This window comes from Solanum verrucosum, unplaced genomic scaffold (assembly GCF_900185275.1).
Source record: "Solanum verrucosum unplaced genomic scaffold, falcon-dt-bn FXZP01000194.1, whole genome shotgun sequence".
NCBI lineage: Eukaryota > Viridiplantae > Streptophyta > Magnoliopsida > Solanales > Solanaceae > Solanum > Solanum verrucosum.
In genome coordinates, this window is record NW_026020416.1 from 2888397 (window position 1) to 2910250 (window position 21854).

The following is a 21854-nucleotide window of genomic DNA, read 5'->3' on the forward strand; positions in this document are numbered from 1 at the left end:
TAATCAATGATTGTCTCTCCTAATACAATTCTATCATTAAATAGGTCTTCACAGACGCCCAGAAAAACTTTCAGCCAAAAAAAAATCAGGTGCAAATATCACAAAAAAATCAATGAATTATAACATACGAAAAAAATAGAAAAATATGTATTTCCTATTGCGGCACCTCATTTGTACTAATTCTTTTTATTTTTCGTGAGTTATAATCCATGGATTTTAGGTGACATGTGCGCCCCAAGTTTTTTTGGCCGAAACATTTTGTGGGAGTTTTTGATAATCTACGTAATGGGGATTGTCAGTTCGAAGCCACCTAATTCATTACGTACTAAATGATATGGTAGTATATATTGTTTGTCTTTAAGAGAGGCAATCATTGATTACAACATTTATTAGGTAAATTTTTGGCCGAATATTTGTGTGGTCATCCTTGACGTCCTATTTAATGGTGTGTGTTGGTTTAGTAAGGCAAACATCTACATTTTAAAGTTCAAACCAGGCTAGAAAAGGGAAATATATTTAAAAAAAATCATTTTTTGTGTGTCATAATCCATTGATTTATATTGATATATGCGCTCAATAGGTTTTTGGGCAAAAATTGTTATGAGAATCCCTGAAGACCAGCTAAATGGCGTGTGTTGGTTTGGAGTGGCGAACGTGAGCATTTTTAAGTTCCAACAAAGACCAATGTGGCAAATACGGATTTTTCTATTTTTTGTGTATTTTACCACCAAAAATATATTCTGATAAATCTTTATGAGTGTGATCCCGTCGTGGTTTTGGCCAAAAAATTTTGTGTGCGTCTGTGACAACCTTATTAATTGTGTGCATTGTTCTGGAGGGGTAAAAGTCCGCATTTTCAAGTTCAAATGAGGCTTGGGACGGGAAATACCAAATTTCTCATTTTACGTGTGCTACAATCTATAGACTTTGGGTGATATGTGATCCCTATGTGTTTTTGGCCGAAACTTTTTGTGGGAGTCTGTGACGACCTTGTTACATGAACTGGTCTGGAGGAGCAAACATATGCATTTTCAAGTTCAAACAAGGCCTGAAACATGAAATATCAAATTTCTCGTTTTACGTGTGCTAGTCCATCAATTTTGGGTGATATGTGATCCCGATATGTTTTTAGTCGAAGATTTTAGTGGGCATATGTGATGACCTTATTAACGGAATGCATTGGTCCAGATGGGCAAATGTCCGTATTTTAAAGTTTAAACGAGGCCCAGAATGGGAAATATGAAATTTCCTATTTTACGTGTGCTATAGTCCATGGTTTTAGGTGATATATGATTCCAACGTGTTTTGTGCTGAAACTTTTTTGTGGGAGTCCATGAAGACCTTATTAATGGCATGCGTTGGTCCGGAGGGGAAAATGTTTGCATTTTCAAGTTTAAAAGAGGTCCGCAACGGAAAATACCAAATTTCCCATTTTACGAGTGCTATAGTCCATGGATTTTGAGTGATATGTTAAATAACATGTTTTTGGCTAAATTGTTATGTGAGAGTCCATGAAGATCTTGTTGGGTAAGTTCGGAGGGGCAAACGTCTGCATTTTAAAGTTCAAAGAAGTCTCGAAATGTGAGATATTAAGTTTCTCATTTTACGTGTGTTATATTCTATGAATTTGATAGATATGTGATCCCGACGTGTTTTTAGCCAAAAATTTTATGGGCATCCATGATGACATTTTTAACAGTGTGCGTTGCTCGCAGGATCAATCATCTATATTTTCAAGTTCAAATGAGGCCCACAATGGGAAATACCAAATTTCCCATTTTACGTGTAGTCCAAGGATTTTTGGTGTCATGTGATCCCGACAAGTTTTTGGTCGAAATCTTTTGTGGGTGTACCTGACAACATTATTAATGGTGGGTTGGTCCGGAAGGGCATAGGCTCTGCATTCTAATTTTCAAACGAGCTATGGAACAGGAAATACAATAATTTTCATTTTACGTGTGCTATAGTCCATGAATTTTAGGTGATAAGTGATGGCGACGTATTTTTGGATGAAATTTTTATGGGCATCCTTGACAATCTTATTAATTGTGTGAATTCGCCAGGAGGGGATACATCCGCATTTTCAAGTTCAAACGAGGTCCGAATGGGAAATACCAAATTTCTCATTTTACGTGTGTTATAGTCCATTGATTTTGGATTTTATGTGATCTCGGCATGTGTTTTAGCCAAAATGTTTTGTGGGGGTCCATGAAGACCTTACAAATGATGTGGGTTGGTTCGGAGTGGCACACATCAGCATTAATGTGGAGTGTTTGAACTATATTAAATAGAGACATTGGAGAAAATTCAAGCAGGAAGCGATAGCTTCAATATAAGGGGCCATGATATACCTCATTTGTCAAGCTAGGAATTTATTGAATTTTTAAAGAGCAACCCCAGTATAGAAGTTTATACTTTAGCAAGTATAAATTATTGTTAAGGAGAGGATTGCAATGTTTAGAGGATCCAAACAGGCGCATAAGTGTATATCCTTCATAGACAAATTATGTAATTAGAAATTTATTGGTACAGGTGGAGAGGCAGGAAGTAGTTGAGAATTAGTGGTTTGCTGAGGTTGTGTATTACTAGTAATGAAGTTTGTTTTTTTGGTGGTAATAATATTCATAGTTTATTGCAAAAAAAATAGGAATTTGGTATTTTTAGATCTAGGCTTTGTTTGAACTTAAAAAACATAGAAGTTTTCCCCTTTGGACCAATCCACACCATTAATAAGGTCATCACGTACACCAATCAACAATTTGTCCGAAACCACGTCGGAATCACATATACCCCAAAATCCATGGACTAGAGCACGGGTAAAATGGAAAATTTAATATTTCCCATTTTGGGCCTCGTTTGAACTTGAAATATAGACATTTTCCAGTCCGAAACAAGCCACGCCATTAATAAGGTCGTCACGGTCACCCAAAAAAATAATTGGACAAATAAACGGTGGGATCACACTCATAAAGTTTCTCAGAAAAATATTTTGGGTGGTCCAAGGCGCTAGATCCATGTGCTAATATACACGAAAAAAATGGAAAAATCTATATTTCCCGCTTTGTGCCTCGTTTGAATTTTAAAATGTTTGCCCCTCCAAACTAACGTATACCATTTAAAGGTAATAGATATCATCTAATTTTTCTCTAGTTCTAAATGTACATGATTTCCATTTTTCCATTCTAACATATCACTTCATATTGAAGTAGAGGACATTAAATCCTACAAATATTACTAAAATTGTCCATATAATTTAGAAATGAAAAAATTACGAATGTGCCTACTCTAAATCAAATAAAGTTTTAAGAATTTAATTAAAAATATCCTATCTTTAAAGCAGAGTAATAAATTAAAGGAAAATTAGAAGATACTTGAATGGAAAAAATGTAACTCATTTACCTTTAAAATTGGAAAAAAATAAAAAATGTAACTTAAATGGAAAAAACGTAACTCATGAACCTTTAAAATTAGAGACAAAATATATTTTAAGGATTGTAAATCTCTAAGAAAAATACATAATAAGAAATTCATTTATATACTTAACTACCACTAAATAAATAAAAAATATTGTCACCTATAAAGTGCGCAAATTTCGTCACAAAGTTTGTCAAACCATATTCATTCACCAAACACTTTTGTAATGGCACAAATTAAGATTAGGCACCGACAGAAGACCCAACAGAAGGTGATAATATATAAAGCAAAATGCGTTGTAGCTTCCAAAAAGGTATGGGCAAGTGTTGTCAAGGAAGCACACGAACTTTCTATTACAACAGGAGCACATGTTGCTATTGTCGTTTATTGCCAGGGTGGCATACCATATTTTTATGATTCCTCCAATAGCTTTGACACAATAAATAAGTTCATTAATGATGTGTAATGCTTTTGCAGTCAAATGGGTCATTGATTTGATTGTCTGTAGAGAAGGATTTATCTTCTTCTTCTTTTATCTTATTTAGTATTAGTTAAGAGAAATTAACACTCATAAACTGGCTGATAATTTCTCTTAACTAATACTAAATAAGATAAAAAAAATAATAGATAAATCTTTTCCTAAAGGCAATCAAATCAATGACCCCCTTTGACTGCAGAAGCCTTCGATATAATTGAGGAACTTATTTATTGTGTCGAAGTTGTTGGAGGAACCATAAACATATGGTATGCCACCCGGGGAATAAGCGACAATAGCAACGTGTGCTCCTATTGTAATAGACAGTTTGTGTGCTTCATTGACATCACTTGCCCATAGCTTTTTGAAAGCTAAAAGGAGTTTTGCTTTAGATATCATCATCTTCTGTTGAGTCTTTTCTCGGTGCATAATTTTAATTTGTGTCATTACAAAAGTGTTTGGTGAATGAAGATGGCTTGACGGAATAGGTTTGAGAAACTTTGTGAAGAAATTTGCGCACTTTATAGGTGATGATATTTGTTTTTATTTCGTGGTTAAGTTAAGTATATAAATGAATGTCTTATTATGTATTTTTCTTAGAGATTTACAATCCTTAAATATATTTTGAGTCCAATTTTAAAGGTACATGAGTTACGTTTTTTTCCACTGAAGTTAATTTTTTTAGTTTTTTTCTAATTTTAAAGGTACATGAGTTACTTTTTTTCATTCAAGTATCTTCTAATTTTCCTTTAATAGATTACTCCTCTTTAAAGATAGGGCATTTTAAATTATATTCTTAAAACTTTATTCGATTTAGAGTAGGCACATTCATAATTTTTCCATTTTTGAATTATATGGATAATTTTAGTAATATTTGTAGGATTTTATGTCCTCTTCTTCAATATGAAGTGATGTGATAGAATTGAAAAAATGTAAAACATGTACATTTAGAACTAGAGTAAAATTACATGATATAACTTGGATGGGAAAAAACTTAAATCATTTACCTTTAAACTATAATGGGCTTGTTCAGAAATCATCTCTTGCCATATTATGCATATGTTCATGCAAATGCACAATTTATATATATATATATTACAAACGAAATTAAGAGATTTTATTAAATTTTTACATAACTTTAAAATATTTAGGACTATTGACATAATTTTAAAGAAAATATATATTACTCTCTCTGTCTTAATTTGTGTGACATATGCTAAATTTTGAAAGTCACCAAATTTTAATATGTTTTCTAATTGTTAATTATTGTGATTTATAGTACTCATGATTTTGAAATAATGTATATGTTACATTGCTTATCCCAATTTATGCAGCACGTGTGAAATAGTTCGTCACAGACACCCACAAATAATTTCGGCAAAAAAAATACCTAATAAATATTGTAATCAATGATGGCCTCTCCGAAAGGAAAACAATATATACAACTATATCTTTTAACATGTAATGAATTGGGTTGCTCCAAACTATATTAAATAGGTGTTCAAAGGCGCCCAGAGAAAATTTCAGCCAAAAATCATTCGGTGCACATATCACCAAAAATCAATGAATTATAACACACGAAAAATGAAAAAAAATTGTATTTCCTATTGCGGCGCCTCGTTTGAACTTAAAAATGCCGATGTCTGCCACTCCAAACCAGCCCACGCCGTTCATAAGGTCTTCATGGAAGCCCAAAAAATATTTCGGCTAAAAAACAAGTCGAGATCACATATAACCCAAAATCAATGGACAGTAGCACACGTAAAATGAGAAATTTGGTATTTCCCTTTTCGAGCCTCATTTGAACTTGAAAATGCAGACGTAAGCCCCTCTTGATGAATGCACACAATTAATAAGGTTATCAAGGATGCCCACAAAAAATTTCATCCAAAAAAACGTCGGGATCACATATCACCCTAAATCCAGGGACTATAGCACACGTAAAATAAAAAATTGGTATTTCCTGTTTTGAAGCTCGTTTGAACTTTACAATGTAGAGCCTAAGCCCTTCCGGACAAACCCACACCATTAGTAAGGTCGCCAGGGACGCCCACAAAAGATTTCGGCCAAAAAACTCGTCGGGATCACATGACATCAAAAATCCATGGACTACACGTAAAATGAGAAATTTGGTATTTTCCACTGCGGGCCTCATTAGATATTGAAAATATAGATGATTAATCCTCCATAGCAACGAACACCGTTAAAAATGTCATCGGGGATGCCCATAAAAAATTTCGGCCAAAAACACGTTGGGATCACATATCACCCAAAATTCATAAGACAATAACACACATAAGATGAGAAACTTGCTATCTCGCATTTCGGGACTTGTTTGAACTTTAAAATGCAAAGTTTGGCCCTCCGGACTTACCCAAGGTCGTCATGGACTCTCAAAAAAAATTCAGCCAAATACACGTTATTTAACATATCACTAAAAATCCATGGACTATAGCACACGTAAAACGGGAAATTTGGTATTTTCCATTGCGGACCTCATTTAGACTTGAAAATGCAAACATTTTCCTCTCCTGACCAGCGCATGCCATTAATAAGGTCTTCATGGACTCCCACAAAAAGTTTCAGCCAAAAACAGGTTGGAATCACACATCACCCAAAATTGTGGACTATAACACACGTAAAATGGGAAATTTAATATTTCCCATTTTGGGCTTCATTTGAACTTCAAAATACAAACGTTTTCCTATCTGGACCAATGCATGTCATTAATAAGGTCATCACAGACACCCAAAATAAACTTCAGCCAAAAACAAATCGAGATCACATATCACCAAAAATTCATGGACTAGCACACGTAAAATGAGAAAATTGATAATTCATGTTCCGGGGACTGTTTAAACTTGAAAAGGCATATGTTTTCCCCACCATACCAGCCCACGCCGTTGATAAGGTCATCACAGACTCCCACAAAAAATTTCGTCCAAAACAACATCGAGATCACATATCACCCAAAAATGTGGACTATAGCACACGTAAAAAGGGAAATTTGGTATTTCCAGTCCTGGGCCTCATTTGAACTTGATAATGCGGACTATTGCCCCTCCAGAACAATGCACGCAATTAATAAGGTTTTCACAGACGCCCACAAAAAATTTTGGCCAAAACACAGCGGGATCACACTCATAAAGTTTTTTCAGAATAATATTTTGGCGGGGCCAAGCGCCAGATCCATGTAATATACACAAAAATAGTAAAATCTATATTTTCCACTTCGGGCTTCATTTGAACTTGAAAATGTTGATGTTTGCCCCTCCAAACAATGCACACCATTTAATTGGTCTTCACGGATGCTCATAACAAATTTTTCCCAAAAAACTACTGAGCTCATATATCAATATAAATGAATGGATTATAACACACGAAAAATGAAACAAAACATATTAATCTTTCCGAGCATGGTTTCATCTTTAAAATGTAGATGTTGTCTTACTGAACCAACACACAACATTAAATAAGACGTCACGGATGACCACAAAAAAATTCGGCCAAAAATTTACCTAATAAATAATAAAATAAATGATTGCCTCTCTTAAAGGCAAACAATATATACTACCATATCATTTAGTACATAATGAATTAGGTGGCTTCAAACTGACAAGCCAAATAAAGTAGATCGTCAGAAACGCCCACAAAATATTTCGGCCAAAAAACCTTTGGGACCACATGTCACCTAAAATCCATGGATTATAACTCACAAAAAATAGATAAATATGTATTTCCCATTGCAACGCTTAGTTTAAACTGAAAAATGCCGATGTGTACCACTACTAACAAACCCACACCATTCATAAGGTCACAGAGAAGCCCACAAACAATTTCGGCCAAAAACACATCGAGATCACATATCACCCAAAATTGATGGACTAGCACATGTAGAATAAGAAATTTGGTATTTCCTATTATGTGCCTTGTTTGAGCTTGAAAATGCAGACGTATGCCCCTTCGGACAAAGGCACACAATTAATAAGGTCGTCACAGATTCCCACAAAAATATTTTAGCCAAAACCACGTCGGATCACATATCACCCAATATCCACAAAATATTGCACATGTGAAACGAGAAATTTGGTATTACCTATTACGGGCCTCATTTGAACTTAAAAATGCACATATATTCCCCTCTGGACCATCCCATGCAATTATTAACAAGGTCATCAGTCATCATAGATGCCAAAAAAAAAGATTTAGCCAAAAACACATCGAGATCACATATCACATAAAATTCATGGACTATAGCACAAGTAGAGCGAATAATTTGGTATTTCACGTTCCGGGCATCATTTGAACTTGAAAGAATGGACGTTTACCCCTTTTAATCAAGCCACGCCATAAATAATGTCCTCACAGATGCGCACAAAAAGTTTCAGCCAAAAGCACAACGGGATCACATATCACCCAAAATCCATGCACTATAGCACATGTAAAACTCAAAATTTGGTATTTCCTATTTTGCGCATTGTTTGTACTTGAAAATGTAGACGTTTGCCCCTCGGGACAAACCCACACCATTGACAAGGTCCTCAAGGATGCTCAAACAAGGTTTCGGCCAAAAACACATCAGGATTACATATCACCCAAAATCCATGGACTATAGATAAGTAAAACAGGAAATTTGGTATTTCCAGTTCTGGGCCTTGTTTGAACTTGAAAATGCAGATGTTTAACCCTCTGAACCAACACATACCATTAATACGGTCGTCATGGAAGCCCACAAAAAACTTTGGCCAAAAAACAATGGGATGAGATATAACCCAAAATTAATGGACTATAACACCCGTAAAATGGAAAAGTTGGTATTTTCCATTATAGGCCTCGTTTGAACTTGAAAATGCGGAAGTTTGCCCCTCCATACCAATGCACGCTATTAATAAGGTCAACATGCACGCTGATAATGCTCAACTACACTTCTTATGATTGAAAGTGAAGGTGGTCACTAACAAGAATAAACCGAACATTGAGTTGGGGTCGATCCCACAAGGAGTTATACGGAAAAGAATTCAAATACAAAATATGAAAGTTTTCTAATTTCTGGTAGAATGGAAATAAAAAAACGCAACATAATGTGAATTAATAAGTTTCAATTATCATTATTAATAGTTTGGTACTCAATTGTCAATTAAGTGGTGTTTAGACAAATAGAGAGGGAACCTTAGAAGTGTGTGAGCAATCAAATACTAATTTCACTTAATGGGTAATAAACAATTGCTTAAAGTCATTGAATCTAAATGGATTGGATGGATTGTAACTATGAACAAAAAATTTCAATCAGCTATTATGTTTCGAGCGAGTTCCTTCGAACCTCATCAAGCTTAACAATGCAAAACAACCCAAATCCTTAATTTAACCCACTTTATCAAGTTGGGTTTTAAAGACACAAGTCAGTAAAACTATCAATCATTTACTCCACTATAAGCAACTTTCAAAAGCAAGCATAGAGAGCTAAATCTAGAACAAAATTTTCAACTTCAGTTCATCAATGAAAACATGAATAAATAACTGAACCCATTTAAAAACAACAGTGTATCTAGAAATTAAAATATCGACAAGCTAATTTATGTATTCGATTACATAGTCATACCCCTAAGGAATGGGGGTTTATCCAAGCATAACAAAAAGCAAGAAATAGATACCAAAAAGATGTTCCATCGGAATGACAAAATATCCAATGCTCAATGCCAAAACTAAGACTAAAACATTAAAACCTGAATATCTAAGCTCAAACCCTCTCAAAGAATATTCAGTATTGTAAAAATATGTGAAAATTACTAAAGTATGTGTAAGACCCTTTTCTCTATCTTCAAAAATCAATTTATATGTTTCCAAAAACATCCCAAAATTTAAGTACGCATTCCCATCAGCGAAGTTAGTCGCGATCGCCGAATGAATCGGCAATCCGCCGATACGCACGCCTTCTTGCCATTTGGACTTGACCTATGCATCCACTTGTTCTGTTCATTTAGGCGAGATGGATTGAACTCGTCGTTCCATTTGACACATCGCCGAAGGGAACTTTCATTCGTCGAGTTCGCTCAGTTCATGAGCCAACTAGATGGACCTTTTGGTGAGCTAGAAGCTCACTCAGCGAGTCACCAAATTGCTTTTCCACACTCTAACTTTCTTTTTCTTAAGCTTTTCCAACTTTTTGCTTCTTTTCACAATGTAATGTCCTTGCCTTGTACTTAAACTTTCATGGATGCACATAAACAATTTAACATCAGTTGTGAAAACAAAATAGGCATTGAGTACACTAATTCATTAAATAACAAGCCCTAAATGAGTCAAAATTCTCAACCCATCAACACCCCTACTTAAACTTTTGCTTGTCTTCAAGTAAAACATGAGATCAATTTGGTCAACAGGGATGTCTACAAGCAGTGCTCCTTGAGAATCAACATAAAAGTGCACACAAGGTTCAATCAAAACATGCAATGTTAAATTTGGTATTTCGTATTTTGGGCCTCGTTTGAACTTTAAAATATAAACTTTTGCTGCTCCAGACCAACACACACCATTGATAATGTCGTCATAGACGCCCACAAAATATTTTGGCCAGAAACACATCGGGATCACATATCACCCAAAATCCATAGACTATAGCACACCTAAAATGAGAAACTTGGTATCTCCTGTTCCGGTACTTGTTTGAACTTGAAAATGCAGACGTTTGCCCCTCTCAACAAACCTAATAAGGTCGTCATGGATGCTTACAAAAATTTTCAATCAAAAACACGTTAGTCTATCATATCACTCAAAATCCATGGACTATAGCGTATGTCAAATGGGAAATTTAGTATTTCCTATTTCGGGCCTCGTTTGAACTTGAAAATACAAAAACATTTTCCCCTCTGGACCAACTCACGCCATTATAAACTCCTCATGGACTCCTATAAAAAGTTTTGGCCAAAAACTCGTCGAACTCACATATCACCCAAAACCATGGACTATATCACACGTAAAATGGGAAATTTCATATTTCCCAATTTGGGCCTTGTTTGAACTTGAAAAAGTGGATGTTTGCCCCTATGGAAAAATGCATGCCATTAATAAGATCATCACAGACGCTCAGAAGAAACTTTAGCCAAAAACATATCACGATCACATATCACCCAAAATTCATGGACTAGCACGCGTAAAATGGGAAATTTGATATTTCATGTTCCGGTCCTTGTTTGAACTTGAAAATGCAGACGTTTTCCCGTCCAGACCAGCCCACACCATTGATAAGGTCATCACAGAATCCTACAAAATATTTTCGTTAATAACACATCACGATCACATATCACCTAAAATATATGGACTATAGCACACGTAGAATGGGAAATTTGGTATTTCCCATCCCGGGTCTCATTTGAACTGAAAATGGAGACTTTTTCCCCTCCAGACCAATGCACACAATTAATAAGATTGTTATGGACACCCACAAAAATTTAGACCAAAAACACGGCGGGATCACACTCATAAAGTTTTTTTAGAAAAATATTTTGGTGGTCCAAGCGCCAGATCCATGTAATATAACATAAAATGGAAAATCTTTATTTCCTAATTCAGGCATCATTTGAACTTGAAAATGCCGATGTTTACCCCTCCAAACCAACACACACTATTTAAGTGGTCGACAGGGATGCTCATAAAAAATTTCTCCCAAAAAACTTGTAGCAACCCTTTCGGAAGGATAGTGCCACTTAAGGAAGAAACCTAATTTAAATGTTGCGACATTTAAAAGAGATTAACGAAGGGCATATTGATTATAATCTAGTTGAGGGATTAGGTTTATAAGGAAACAAAATAGTTAAAGATGTGCATCCTGCCCATTTAAACATTTATGTGATGTCAAATTGATATTGCCAAGAATTTTAACTTATGGCGGAAAAACCCTTTCAAAATAATCTAAGCAAATAACTTATGAGATTTTCATGCATATATTATCCTCACACTTAAAAATGATATAAAAATAATATTACCAACTTCTGAGTACCAAATTTATCCGGTTCTTGCTTCACACAAACATTCAAAACAAATAGTATATTCAGGATATTACAAGACTTGGGTTTACACACCCCAAAAAGAACAAAACATATAGCCATACTTACAACCCATGGTGACATAATCAAATTAGCCTTCAAAATTTCATCTAAATGTAGAACAAATAGATCATGTACAAGTCCCAAGGTTTATACAAAATATAGATGCCTATATGCAAATGTGATCTTCCTTAAGGCTCTCAAAATCTCCATCTCCAACGGCTAGCTTCATGCTCCTCTCGATCATTCCCTACGATAGAAACAACTATCACTAAGCATATAGCTTAGTGGTGTAAAAACTATAGGTTCGGAGCCCTCAAATTCACCAAGCCACCTTTCTCAAGTCATGAGCAGCGCAATTGAAACATAATAAATAAATCAAGTAAACAATATATAAAGAGTATCAATTTTGATATTTAAAGATCCAAATGTCAAGAATGCTATGCACCATTTTCCAAGAGATTCAATAACAAGGCTCGCCCAATATATACATCATGTCATCAGACCAAGCATAAGCAGGTATCAGGAAGGATCGACAAAATTAGGAAAAATAGTATCCATAAATTGGAATGAAAAACGTAAAATTGTCATAAGAGGAAGAGAAGAAAAAATTAGTAGAATATATTTACCTAACCATGAATAAGGAAGTATGTTGAGTAAAAGAAGAGTAATGCAAAAGTGTGAGTTGATATATGGAGGAAATTGACTAATATAATAATCTATATTGAATAATGAAAAGACAACTCTTAAATTTCTGCAAAAATTTTATAACTACAAACTCAAGATAATATACATTTATTAATTTAACAAATGACATAAATAAATAACATACATTGTATGTATGCGTAGTTAATGGGGTAGTGAAAAAGACTCTTTCTAAAATTATTTATATCTCTTTAAAATATTTTTGAACTTATAATATTAGTGCTATAGAAATGCATATAAAGGCATAAGCTACTGCAAGTCTTTATAGTAATTATTTTATTAAATTATATACATATTATTTATTTTTAATTATTTATAATCATTCTGGAAATGTATAAACTAATTTTGAAAAACTTGTAAAATGAGAAATTATCATTTCTTATCATTATTTTAACTATTATTAACATTTAGTATGACAACATTTAAAATAGTAGCCTCCTTTAAATATTAACTGTTTCTAAATTAACGTAACCAAGAATTTGAAATGTTTTGACGTTATGTTTATCTAAACACGCAGAATTTTGTTTTTTAAACCTGAAACATGTAATTAAGCCTCACAGCCTAAAAATGGATGTGATGGTACTTTTCTATTCCCACCAAGACAAGTCAACCTTAACACAATGAGAACGAAACAAATGTGGAAAACAGTAAAAACAAGAAACAAGATAAAGTAGAAAAAACTTATTCTTCTATTTAAACCCCCAAAATCTGGTTGTCACGTGTATAAGCCACTTAATACATAAGTGCGGAATCAAGAAATAAATACAAGTCTCAATCTTTGTTTCTCAAATAGAACAAAGTGTAAGAAAAGGAAAAACAGGATCCGCCAGATGACAATCAGCTACCTCTTCAAGTCCTTGACAAACCGATAGGCAAGCGGAGAGTTCTGTCCAAACTTTGGAAGATATGTTAAGAGCATGTGTAATTGACTTCAAGGATAATTGGGAGGATCACTTGCCTTTGATTGATTTTGCATATAATAATAGCTATCACTCAAGTATTGGTATGGCTCCATTTGAGTCTCTATATGGTAGGAGGTGTAGATCTCACATAGGCTGGTTTGAAGTGGGTGAAATCGCTTTGATAGGTCCCGAGTCGGTGCATGAGGCTATGGAAAAAGTTTGTCTTATTAGAGAAAGGTTAACAACGACTCAAAGTTGGAAAAATTCCTATGCCTATGTTAGAAGGAGAGACCTTGAGTTTGATGTTAATGATTCGGTCTACTTGAAAATTTCACCCATGAAGGGTGTAATGAGATTTGAGAAGAAAGGGAAGCTTAGTCCCCACTATGTGGTCCCGTATAGAATTTTGACGTGAATTGGAAATATTGCTTATGAACATGATTTACCTAATGATTTGGCATTAGTGCATCCAGTTTTCCATGTATCCTTGTTGAAGAAATGTGTTGGAGATCTGACATCCATAGTTCCCTTAGAAGGTTTGGGAGTCAAGGAGAATCTTTCATATGAGGAAGTTTCGGTTGAGATTTTAGACCGGCAAGTTAAGAAGTTGAGAAACAAAGAGGTTGCTTCCGTAAAGGTTCTATGGAGGAATAAGTTAGTTGAGGGTTCTACTTGTGAAGCCCAGGCTGATATGATGTCCCGTTATCCTCATTTATTTCCCTCTGTCCCTACTCTAGCTTAGGCTTAGGTATTCCCATTATTTCCTCATTTATGCATGTACGTTAAAAGGTTTGATTTTTTTGAGAAAATGAGTTAGTTGATTGATTTCTTCATGTTTATGTGCATTTGAGTATGAGTTGCATATAGATCATATGAAATGATGTTTTGAACAATGTTTTAGCTTGGAGTTGATGTTTCCTCCTCGGATATATGCATTTATGTGATTTCACGCATGTTGGGCAGTTAGGTTTGAGTTTCTATCTTCCTTATGATGTTTAGAATCTCATTTGAGGGTGAATGTTCCCAAGGGGAAGATATTGTAATACGTCAGATAAGAAAAGACAGGAACACAAAGCAAACCAAAAAACTATATACAATAGATACCCTCATGAACATGGAAGTCACGAGTACATACAAGTCTAACAATATAAATACAAGTCCTTAAAGTGGACTACAACAAGCCATCTGAAAGGCAAAACACAAGCTAACATATATACAAAAGGAGATAGGTTGATCGATGATGGCAAGAGCTTACCCTCGTCACCGATATCCACAAGCTACAAAAGATGGCACGAACAATCACTGCTTGTGGCTGGTACTAAGACTTGCATCACAAGAAGATGCACAGTGTAGCATGAGTACCAAGACAAGGTAGTGAGTAGGAATCACAGGTTGACCGAACAAGAACAGCAAAAACAATCCAATAAGGAAAAATATAGACACCAATAGAGGTCAAAGCGGATATGAAAATAAGGCACACAAGTATACCGAAATTAAATCTATGTACAGCCAAACTAAACCTAAATGACCCCTATATACCTAGAAGGTAAACTCATGCACATGTTTAAATAAAACTCGAACAGGACCCCATAAGCCCGACATGTACGTTGAATAGCTAAGTCTAGATGACAGAAGAGTAACCCATATTTGAATTAAAGAACATCACCCGGGCTCCCAGCCCAAGTAACGAAGAACAAGTCAACTCCCAACCCAGCTAGCAAGAGTGACTATCAACCCAGGCCGCCCAGTCGGACAACCCACTCGCAGGGACTAAGCCGCCCAGCTAGAAAGAATGATTCGGGGGCGTATCAACTCCGTAGAGGGTCTTAGATATTAAAACCGCCCACCCAACAAGTTCACAACTAGCAGCGCAGGTCACCCAGCTAGTAAGACTGACTCGGAGGCATATTCTAAAGAGGATCTCAAGTAGGCTCCAACACACCATGAATCAACATCCACTCCCAAAGATATCACAAAAAGGCTTCATGCCTGAGGTACTTTAATCTTGAGAAAGCACACAACCTCTTATAACATATCAGAGTCATAGAAGTAGGAAGAGAAGATATAAGGGCTAAGAAGATGTACATATTCCTAAATTAAGGCCCACACTATCAGACCCAAGTTTGCTATTCCAGTCTACAAGGACCTAGTTTATCTAAGCGACATCAGAGACATACCAAAATCACAAGGTTCACAAGTCTAAGGCAACCCCAATCTATCCTAGACTAAGGCCAAACATGCTTTATGAAACGCATCGTAAAATAAGTAAATCATATAGCATGTGGAAACAAACATGCAACCCCAGCTAGTGATGGTACTAGCCTCAAAACAATAGTAATCAATCCTAAATCATGGTTTCTAAAAAGAAAAATAGGAATAACAAGGTACCTGCTCCCAATTCACACTTATCATCATGAATTCATATATTCATGCTTAATATAATTAGAAAGAAAGTCATAGCCTAGTTGTAGGCCAACCGCGCGCACTCTAAATCACAATGCCAGAAAGTTTCCCTTCAGAACAACCTCGGAACACTTCCATGCTATCAAGAATGGGATTACAACGTCAATACGATCGCATAGACAGTAAAATAACCCAAAATAAAGACGGACCAATTTTAGAGTCAAACCGAAATAGTGGGACCCATGCCAGAAATTTTGGAATTGATTCCTCCAACAGGTCTTAGACTATACCTTGAACTTGTGTCACAAAATTAGACACAATTCGAGCGTAAAACAGTGGAGACAACAACACATAATGAAATCACAAATTTAAAAGAGAAGGGGTAGGAGCTTAAACAACAAAATTACCTCAAACGGAAGTTCAACAACACAATTCAATCAAGCACCACGTTTCCCTTGGCAATTATGAGTGCGTGAGACTTTGAATCACTAAAATCAGAGTTCAAATGGAGGAGAAGTCACTAAAATACCAACTGGTGCCAAGGCTGGTCGCGAATCAGCCTTAAATAAGGAGGGCAGGTTAGTGGCCTTCATGACCGTAAGGTGGCCACGCATGAATGCAAGGATGCCGCTCACAAATGCGAGGACACACCCTATCGCTGGCTGCACTTGCAGCAGCCTACACGCACACATAAGGACAATTGGTTGCTCGCAAACACAATAGCCCACGTACGAATGCACACAACTAGGCATCAACTGCTCGCTAATGTGAGGCCACGTGCACGAACGCGAGGCTACCTCAGCTAACAGCAAAGTGCAAGGCCTCCAATCTTTGATGGGGTACCCATGATTTGTTTGGAACCCCATGGGTGCAAATGAACTATGCTACCCTATCGTATTTGGTATTTCAAACTCAATGGAACCATCAAAATTCCCCACACCCAATTTCTATTTTAAGCAAAAATCCACAAGGATTCTCAGAATTAGGTCAAAAGCCTCTGGACCTAAATGAGGGGTCATTCTAGAGAGAACTCAACATTCCAAAGCTAACCACACTGATAAAATTCCTTTTTTACTCAGACTGTTGAATAAAGTCAAACTTAGGCCTCAACTTGAAAGTAAAAATGCCTAATAGCATAGACTCATACTGAAAGCCTTGGGAGTCATGCTCACTATGCTACTAGCCTAAAATGATGCTTTCGGAGCTGATGGAATCGTCGAAATTGGATTATGAGGTCATCTTCCTAAACTTTTGATTAAAAAATGACCATTCAAGGTTTAGAAGCTCTAAAACACTAAAACTCGCATAAAAACTGAACGAACAACCAGGTCACCAAACTTTAAGTCCAAGCAAGTAATAAATAACTCGAGGTAACTATAGGAAAGCTATAAATACTTCACTGGAGGCATAAACACAAAAATGACCTTGAGTTCATTACATGAATGGACTCCGAAAGATGCCAAGCAATCAAAAACATGACGAGAAAGCCAAAACAAGCAAAATGATACCCATATCAATAAAGGAATTCAAAAATGCAAAAACGACCCAAAAATACCATCGTGGGACTTATGCACGGAATCAAAAAATTGACTATATCACAAGTTCTCAAATAGCTCAAGGAACTTGTGCCCCAAAACTGGGCATAATCTGAGCACTGATGAAGCGTTAATGGTTAATTTAATGTTGAATCTCCATGTTCTAAGCTTATTGTTAACAAATTGTTAATCACCTCTTAATTGATAATTTAAATTTCTCGAATTTACTTCTGTGACTAAATCGATTAATAAAACATACAAAAGTCTTGGTAAGGTGAATCCTTCCCTACCATTCCTTGTGGGATTCAACCCAAACTCCTTTTTGGATTTTATATTGATAACGACCACCTACACATTGAATTATAAGGTTTGTAGCTGATCATTATCACATACGCAACAAAAATAACAAAATATGATCACCACTACTCAAGGAATAGAAGGAGATCATGAAGAATCAACTACCGAAAGAGTAACTCAAGGATCTCAACCTTTACCTGAAGGTACTAGTAAAGTAAACACTCAGTAGAACTAATGTTAACCTACAGCTAGAACAAGCCACTAATTTTCCGTAGCCTAATCAAAGTTAGGGTCAATGCCAAGTCTACCGGTCTATTCAAGGTAAATTCCCACATTAGCAAAGCAACCATGGTCTACGCACTAGCGAAGGGTACAAAACCATGACAATTTACAACAAGGAGCAATTATATTAGCTAAAGGATCATTAAAGACACAATACATAGCACTTAGATTACCAAACTATTCTAAAGTCTCAAGTATCATCTCCGAAGAGGCCAACAATACCAAGCTAAGCCATATGTAAGGAATTTCCAACCTAAGCTAAAGATTTTTCTAATTAATACTAGTCTAAGGCTCTTACGAGAATTAAGAAAATAGGAGTAAGTAAATAATTCTTAACCCATGATATACAATCCTAACCTAGATGCAACCTATACTAAGCATAATCACATAGAGCACAATCTAAAATAAGTAGTTTGCAGCCTATCTAGAAGCCAAACTCCAATGTCAGACTATCCACGAGCTACCCAGTTACTCATAATGTCTACAAAATTCCACACCACTATCAATATTGTAACATATCAGTCACTATAAGAAGAACGATACCCATATTGCTATAATACATCCCGGGTCCAAAATCATGTCAAAAGTAGTCCAGTGGGACCCATTAATGAAATTGCAAAATTGTACCGATAAGTAGATCCCTAAAATATTGAGGAATTTTTTCTCCAAAATTGGGCACATTTCGAACCCCTAAACCCATCAAAATTAGTCCCCACAAGTTAAGGTTCAAGAACACACTTTAAAAGGAATATAATGGAGGAATTGACAGAAACTTACGAGAATATCAGAAGATTACCGACCCCTAATGCTCTCCCGAGAAATCCCCACCTCAAACCCTTCAATTCTAACTCAAAACTGAGCCCTAAGGTCTTATAATGGAGGAAAAAGATATAAGGAATAGGCTGAAATTAGTGGGGCTAGTCTTTAAAAGGCCAATAAATTGTTAATTGCTATCACAAGACCAAGGGGTCATGATCACAATGAACAAAATAAATTACTCATTGAGAGATAAGGGGTCACGATCGCGATGAACAAAATGGTTAGCACTAGCAAAGCCAAAACCCAGGTAAAGCTCCGATGTTCGTTGGATGCTCGAGATTCATTCTGGACCCTGTTGATGCAAACTAACTACGTTATCCAACCAAATTTGACATTCAAAACTCAATGGAATCACCAAAACTTCTATTGAAGGTCATCTGAACAAAAAGTGGCCCCACATCACATAGTCCCATTTTAGCTTAAATTCACAAGGAAGCTCAAAATGAGCCCAGAAGCCCTGGACCTGAGTCAAAGATTTTTTTTTACTAAAATCGGTGTTTTAGAGTTTATGTAACAATCATAATTGACTCTAAAGTCTGTATGCTTGAAGTTGTGACCGAAGGCAAATATCTAAACTTCAAAAGCTCCAAAATAGGAAAACTCTCCTAAATACCTAACGAACTTCCCAAAGACAAAACTATCAGAAAGTCATAAATGACTTGGGGCTACAACAGGCTAGCTCTAAACATTGAAAATACTAGACAAAAGAGAAAATAAATTGGAGGGTCATTACAGAATTACAACATACTATGTCAAAAACAATTATGAAACTACATATGTATAAGTGAAATCCATATGTGAAATTCAGCAAGTAAGTGAAATATCTGAGTGTGTCAAAATATACACTTGTAGTTAAACTGACACAAATTAATGCTCCAAAGAAAGCGTTCTCACAGTAAACATCATTATCCTTTAATGAAAACATGGTTATTCCTCTGTAGAAGTGTTAATTTCTATATCCTCCTATGCATGTACAATTGATCGCGAGCTAAGAAATGATCTCTTGGCATTTATGCTAGCCACCATTTATTTGGAGTTCCATTAGGTCGATAAGCAACGTTTAATAATCTCTCACTTGTTTCCTCTTGTAATTGCTTTAGGTAATTCCTGAATTGTTCTGTTATCAAATAAGACAGTCCAACAATTCAACAAAAACAATTAAAGAAAAATGTGAAACCAAACCATATCACATAAACATTTCTTTTGGGAGGACTTTAAAAGCAACAAAATTATGTTGTCATCAACATAGTGAGAAAACAAAAACCTTTTGAACATTTTAAATATGAAATGTTGCAGGCCTTCCAGATAAGAAAAGAGAAACATATCAAATATATTTTTCATAAGGTTGAAAAAAATAATTAACAAGGAATAAGAATAATTACAAGAAAATAATAGAATATGTATTTCTTATGTTACTTTAGATTTTAGAAAGCTCCAAATAATGAGGAAGAGAAGGAGATAGGAGGGACAAAAGAACAAAACCATTATTTTAGATCTAGAGGGTCTGCTTCTTCATCACTAGATATAAATCGAAATAAAATAGGTCAATTTCAATTATTTTTTTTAAAAGTGGAACTCTAGACAATATTTTTGTGTACTAACCTTCCAGTTTCAAGCGATCACCTCTTCTTTTTTGACAAAATGATAATACTGTTCAAGCCTAATTTAAGGCAAAATAGTATGATAGACACTTGTCTTGTATGAGTTTGTATTGTAGAAAATTGTACTTAACCACTTGCGAATTAAACCCTTAAGCTCAATTAAAATAAGACTTTTAAACTCATATGACCATTGATCGAGCTTATTTGACATTTGTTTTGTTGACTCAGTTATAGCTTGTGGCATCATACTTATAAAAGTGAGTGGAAGCAACAAATTTGCTTTTCAAAAAATTAAGTAACAAAAAGAAAAAAGGAAAAAACAACAGTTTTTAAACCTTCCCTTTTCTTCCACTACATCTCCACCCTATTTTGTCCATTGATCCTCCCTCAATGATTGGGTGTTTTGGTGAGTTTTAGCGGTGTCAATGAAGTTTCTTGATGTTGAAAGAGAATTGACCGTCAATGGTGATCTTTTTTTGGTCGTGGTTTGGGTGATGGATGGTGAAGAGAAATTGAGAGGAGAGTAAATAAAATTATTTTTTTCTGCGTTGAACTCTATTTTTGACTATGCATGCTCTTCTTCTTCTTCTTCTTCTTTTTCAAGGAAGACCCCAAAAATGCTCCCAATCTATTTTAGCAGATTTATCCAATTTCTTCTAATAAAGTCATGTCTCCTAAATTTTCTCCATATTTGCAACGCAAAGCATTTACTATCAACAACTCAACCATATATATGCTTGAAACATCACATAACCCCAAAACTAATAAATATTTGTGAAGATTAAATATAAAGGGAACCCAAAACCAATTTTGTGTAATGAAAATCAATGAGTTGTCAAAAGAATCTAGCCCTCTTTTGGCGTGAATGAAAATGAAGAAGAAAAGAATAAGGGGAATGGAGATGGTGTTGACAGTGTTTGTGGGTCAGGTGAGGTGAGATGAAAGAAAGGTGAAAGAAACAACAATTTTATTTATTTATTTATTAAATAGAAAACTTATTATTTTTTCTTTTTATTTTACATTTTTTATTAATAGTTATGAAGATAATTATAACATGAGAATAATATATGCAATGTGGATGTGAAATGTCATTCATGTAAGGGAGAGTGAGTTATACACTCAATGCCCAATGCATGGGGTCGCCTAACAGATCTTACAAAAATTATGTGTTAAATGTTTTAGTTAATATTGTTGACCGTCATAATTCTTGAATAAATGAATGATACTTAATAGTTTTTTAAGCTATCGAAATAAGAAGAATGAGAGCAACCAAATAACAAGTTGTAGTATCACATCTTTACTATTTAGTAACACTCTGAGGGTGATTATATATTCCATAACATTTATCGTAAAAATACATTGCGAAATTTTACTTTTTC

General features: G+C 35.2%; 1 protein-coding gene across 1 annotated transcript in view; it reads right to left on the reverse strand.

Annotated features, from left to right (window-relative positions):
- Nucleotides 1–19884: 19884 nt before the first annotated feature.
- The window catches only part of LOC125840859 (actin-related protein 2/3 complex subunit 3-like), a 35707-nt gene continuing 33737 nt past the window's right edge, over nt 19885–21854 (reverse strand). The window contains exon 6 of the mRNA XM_049519823.1: nt 19885–19991. Coding sequence (XP_049375780.1) covers nt 19885–19991 — 107 coding nt within the window. The remainder of the gene's footprint in view (nt 19992–21854) is intronic.